General features: G+C 48.6%; 1 protein-coding gene across 1 annotated transcript in view; it reads left to right on the forward strand.

Moving 5' to 3' along the window:
- The window catches only part of acss3 (acyl-CoA synthetase short chain family member 3), a 45,896-nt gene that overhangs the window by 18,904 nt on the left and 21,992 nt on the right, over positions 1-5,000 (forward strand). The window contains exon 9 of the mRNA XM_062517691.1: positions 757-860. Within this exon, the coding sequence (XP_062373675.1) occupies positions 757-860 (104 nt within the window). The remainder of the gene's footprint in view (positions 1-756; positions 861-5,000) is intronic.

Below are 5,000 nucleotides of genomic sequence, written 5' to 3' on the forward strand. Positions count from 1 at the left end.
GGCCGAGAATGGGGCTGGACGTCTGGGGTTGAGGGGCGAGCTCCTGTCGGTCAGAGCCAGTTTAACAGGGCTGGTTAAAAGGGAGAGGGTTGGGAGTGAGAGGGGAAGTGTGTGTGTGTGTGTGTGTGTGTGTGTGTGTGTGTGTGTGTGTGTGTGTGTGTGTGTGTGTGTGTGTGTGTGTGTGTGTGTGTGTGTGTGTGTGTGTGTGTGTGTGTGTGTGTGTGTGTGTGTGTGTGTGTGTGTGTGTGTGTGTGTGTGTGTGTGTGTGTGTAGCCTGCTGGACATGCTCAGTGTCTGCCTCAGTGCCTGCTGGAGATTGAAGGGGGATTGTTTTGAGTAAGCGCTGCAGTACTCTGCATAGCAATGCACAGTTCTGTGCTGCTGGCCAACGGTTCTGTTTCACTGTAAGGACAAGATAGACAGAGGCTGTGGGCTAGTTTAGATACTCTCTTGACTCCAGGCCAGTGAAGCTGTTGAGAAGGCAGAAACGAGCTTGTGTGTGTGTGTGCGTGTTTGTGTGTGTATTTGGGACAACATTGGGATGACATCAATCCACAAAAAACAAGACTGTTTGTTTTAAGACTCCTTGTGGCATTAAGAAAACAAACGCTTAGTCATTGGCAACAAGACTAAATGGAAAAAAAAACTCTGTGTGTATGTTTGTGTGTTTGAGCTCTGCTCTTGTCTCTCTCTCTCTCTGTGTGTGTGTGTGTGTTTGTGTGTGTGTGTGTGTGTTTGCGCTCTCTCTGTGGGCAGGCTCCGGAGTCTATTCTTGGCAGGGGAGCGCTGTGATGTGGAGACACTGGAATGGACCAAGAAGACCTTTAAGGTTCCAGTGATCGACCACTGGTGGCAGACTGGTGAGCTGTTTCTGTCTGTCTGTCTGTCTGTCTGTCTGTCCTATCTATCTGTCTGTCTGTCTGTCTGTCTGTCTGTCTGTCTTCTCCTAATCTCTATATTTAAATCAATCTTTCATTCTTTCATTCTTTCTGTCTTTAATTCAGATAAAAAAGCAAAACACAACTCAATGTTTGTTCAATAAACAATGTTATCTGTCCATATCTATCAATCACTCTATCTGTCTTTCTCCTGGTCTCTCTCTGGCTCTCTCTTGCTATCTCTATCTTTCTTTGATTCTGATAAAAAAAAAGCAAATATACAGTCCAGTAGCTCTAACAACATCAGCAGCACCGCTGACGTAAAGACAAACACCATCAGGCACAAAAAAAGACCAGCAGACACCTGTAGTCCTCGTGGTCGTCCAGAACAGTTGATGAAAGGGGGTCAGGTATTCTCTGAGCCTCTCTCCCTCTCTCTCTCCCTCTCTCTCTTCCTCTCTCTCTCCCCCTCTCTCTGCTTCTCTCATGCGAGTCCCTGGGTGGCCTAATTGGTGTTGTTTGTGTGTAGTGGGTTGTTTGCCTTGTTCTGAGATGATATGATGAAGGCCATTTTCCCTTCCTCTCCCCTCACCTGTCATCTGTCTTTTCTCTCTGTTCTGTCCATTTTCTCTGCCACATACTGTACGTGGTTGTTTACTCAGACTGCAGCTTTCAACTGATCTGTACGGAGGGCTCTATGGCATCAGGTTGTTTGGATCCTGACGGTTACAGAAATTACTTTACCTATATGTGTATATACTGTACATACTGATTACACATTCTTACTGGTTATACCCTACTGAAATGTCGCTCCTATTTAGCTAGCCAATATATTATGAGTTTCTGCTGAAACAATAACAGTGCTCCGAGACGGCACAATATTGTTCAGACACAGTGCTCAGCAGAATATTAACATCTTATTCCTCTTCATTTTAATCACCGACAGCAGCCAGGTTCTCGTTCAGGTAATAATAACGAGCATTTCTCTCAAGTGCACGGAGAGTCGTCCTGGAATATTGCGCTCCGTGCACTGCAGTGTGTTTACAAACCCGAGTGTCCCCAGACCTTGGGGTGCTTAGCCTCTCTCTGAGAGCCCAGGTGTGCTGCCTGGGTGGACCGAGACATCCATTATGGATATAGCTTGACCCGTCCATTAGCGGTGGCCCCTGCTGGTGCTGCCTCTCTCTCTCTCTCTGCCCTTGTTGTTGTTGTTATTGTTGTTGTTGTTGCTGCTGCTCGTCTGGTGAACATGAGCCTCTTAAAGCCTCCACCGTCTCTGTTACCGGCGTCGTCATTGTCGCTGCCACTCCAGCTCCAGCTGCCCGGCCTCTCCTCTCCTCCCCGTTTCCCAAAATAAACCTCCGCCACGGCGAGGCCTCGTTCGCTCCACGCCGCCCCTGCTGCTGCATTGTCTCCGTGTTGGCGTTTGTTGTACATCGTAAGCGCTGTAATTGTTTGGGCTCTAATGAGAGGACCCCCATTTCGACTCCATTTTTGTTTTGTTTGGCCTCCATCTTGGCTTGGCGCCCGCTGTAATGTCTGCTAATGTGTCGACTCTCTTCCCCCCCCCCTCTCTCTCTCTCTGCTCGCACCGATTTTGAATTAAATTCCACTCGTTTCGGTGCGTGATTTGCATCTCATTGCGTTTTGCATCTGCGTTCGTTTCGTGCGGTTTTTTTTCGGTCTCTCCGAGAGAGCCTCTGTCCACAGAGAGAGCTGGAGAGGAGACTGATGATGAGGCTAAAGGTGGCGTCTTGACTGCTAGCTTCTACTCCGAGGTTTGAGTAGACGGAGATGGAGGGGATGGGAGATGTGGCCTGCTGTGATTTATTATGGAGAGAGGGAGAGAGAGGGAGAGAGAGGGAGAGAGAGAGGAGGCAGAAATAGAAAGGGTGAGGTAGATTGATAGAGGTGTAAAATGAAAGGAAGAGGGCAAGAGCTGAAAAGAGAGAGGGAACAAGAAAGAGATGGATATGCAAAAAGATAAAGAGTATGCAAAGAGAGTTTGTGTGTGTGTGTGTGTGTGTCGTGTGTGTGTCTGTGTCTGTGTCTGTGTCTGTGTGTGTGTGTGTGTGTGTGTGTGTGTGTGTGTGTGTGTGTGTGTGTGTGTGTGTGTGTGTGTGTGTGTGTGTGTGTGTGTGTGTGTGTGTGTGTGTGAGAGCTTTTGTGTGTGTGTTTATCTTGTTCATTCCGCAGGACAAGGCATTGATCCGCCTCAACTGAACATCTCTGTGTTAAATATGAAGTCAATAAGCTGTTGAACGCGCATCGACCTTGAGACGATGAGGAGGGGGGCACTCTAGTCTCTCTCAGTGTGTGTGTGTGTGTGTGTGTGTGTGTGTGTGTGTGTGTGTGTGTGTGTGTGTGTTGAACACTAAGTGTGTGTGTGTGTGTGTGTGTGTGTGCGTGCACCCATGTTAACTATTTGCTTTAGAGTGCTGACGTGTTCATGTGTGTATTATACACAAAGGGTTAGGGCTGTGTTAAAATACATGCACAATATGTGCTGACTTTTACGAGAGAGAGAGAGAGAAAAGGGAGAGAGAGAAAGAGAGAGAAGAGAGAGAGAAGATGAATGAGAGAGTCTTTTTCTTCCCAGACTGAAATGTGAAATAAACATGACAACATGGCGGTGTGTAGTGTAGTGTAGTGTAGTGTAGTGTAGAGGCTGCTCCATATCACACAGTGCTGCTGCTGTTGTGGTGAGACGCGCTAAGCTGGCTTTCCACAAGCCGTGTGTCGTGCTCAGAGTGTCTTCCAGTCTCTCAGGCCTCAAAGAGCCTGCTGTTGGGATGGCATCATGCTCTGCATCCTACACGCACAGACACACACTCACACACACACACTCACATGGTCTCACACACACATACACACACATGGTCTCACACACACATACACACACATGTTCTCACACGCACAAACACACACACACACACACACACAAACACATGGTCGCACGCACACACACACATACACACACATGGTCTCACACACACACACACACACACACACACATGGTCTCACACACACACACAAACACACACACACACACATACGGTCTCACACACACACACACACATGCTCGGCAGCCAGCCTCATCTTTGATCTCTCTGTTGCATCATTCAGTATGTGGCGTAATGCAAACGACATCGCAGTCTTTCTCAGTCTTCCTCTCCGTCACAACAAAAACACCTCTGTTCTTTTTTCTCCACCTCCGCTCCACTCTCTCTCTCTCTATCTCTCCCCTTTTCTCTCCTCTCGTCATCACCAGTGCACCCCTAACACACAGGGCTCCTGTTTTAACAACACGCTGGCACCGAGGAGGAAGCAATGACAGCATAGACTGTTTCTTTTCCCCCCCTGATGCAGATGGCTGTGTGTGTGTGTGTGTGTGTGTGTGTGTGTGTGTGTGTGTGTGTGTGTGTGTGTGTGTGTGTGTGTGTGTGTGTGTGTGTGTGTGTGTGTGTGTGTGTGTGTGCGTGCACGCATATTTGTGTGTGTGTGTGTGTGTGTGTGTGTGTGCGTGCACGCATATTTGTGTGTCGGTATATGCACGTATTTGTGTGTGTGTGTGTGTGTGTGAATAATATGCGTCACAGCAGATTAGGCCTTTGAGGGCTTTTAATAATAACGACACATTCCCTGTGACGCTGCGCTCTCTCGGCGCCACACGCTAATCTCATCCCAGATGCGGGCACACACACACACACACACACACACACACACACACACACACACACACGCGGGCACAAGCGGCACGGTACCAGCGCTTGGCACCGGTGCCAGAAACGCACCCGTCGCTGCCGTTAATCAGAAGCTAATGCCTGTGGCAGCGCCCGGCTCCCAGGTGTGCAGATTGGATTGGGTCAGGTGTGTGTGTGTGTGTGTGTGTGTGTGTGTGTGTGTGTGTGTGTGTGTGTGTGTGTGTGTGTGTGTGTGTGTGTGTGTGTGTGTGTGTGTGTGTGTGTGTGTGTGTGTGTGTGGGGAGGTGGGGTTTTGCTTGTGTGGGTATATGTGTTGGTTGCGGTTGTGTCTGTGAGTGTGTACGCATTTGTGTTTGGGTGGAAGTGTGTGTATGTGCATGATTGATTTTTGGATTGAGAGTGTGTTTGCTGGTTGGAT

The sequence above is a fragment of the Sardina pilchardus genome, chromosome 17 (assembly GCF_963854185.1).
Source record: "Sardina pilchardus chromosome 17, fSarPil1.1, whole genome shotgun sequence".
Classification (NCBI taxonomy): Eukaryota; Metazoa; Chordata; class Actinopteri; order Clupeiformes; family Clupeidae; genus Sardina; species Sardina pilchardus.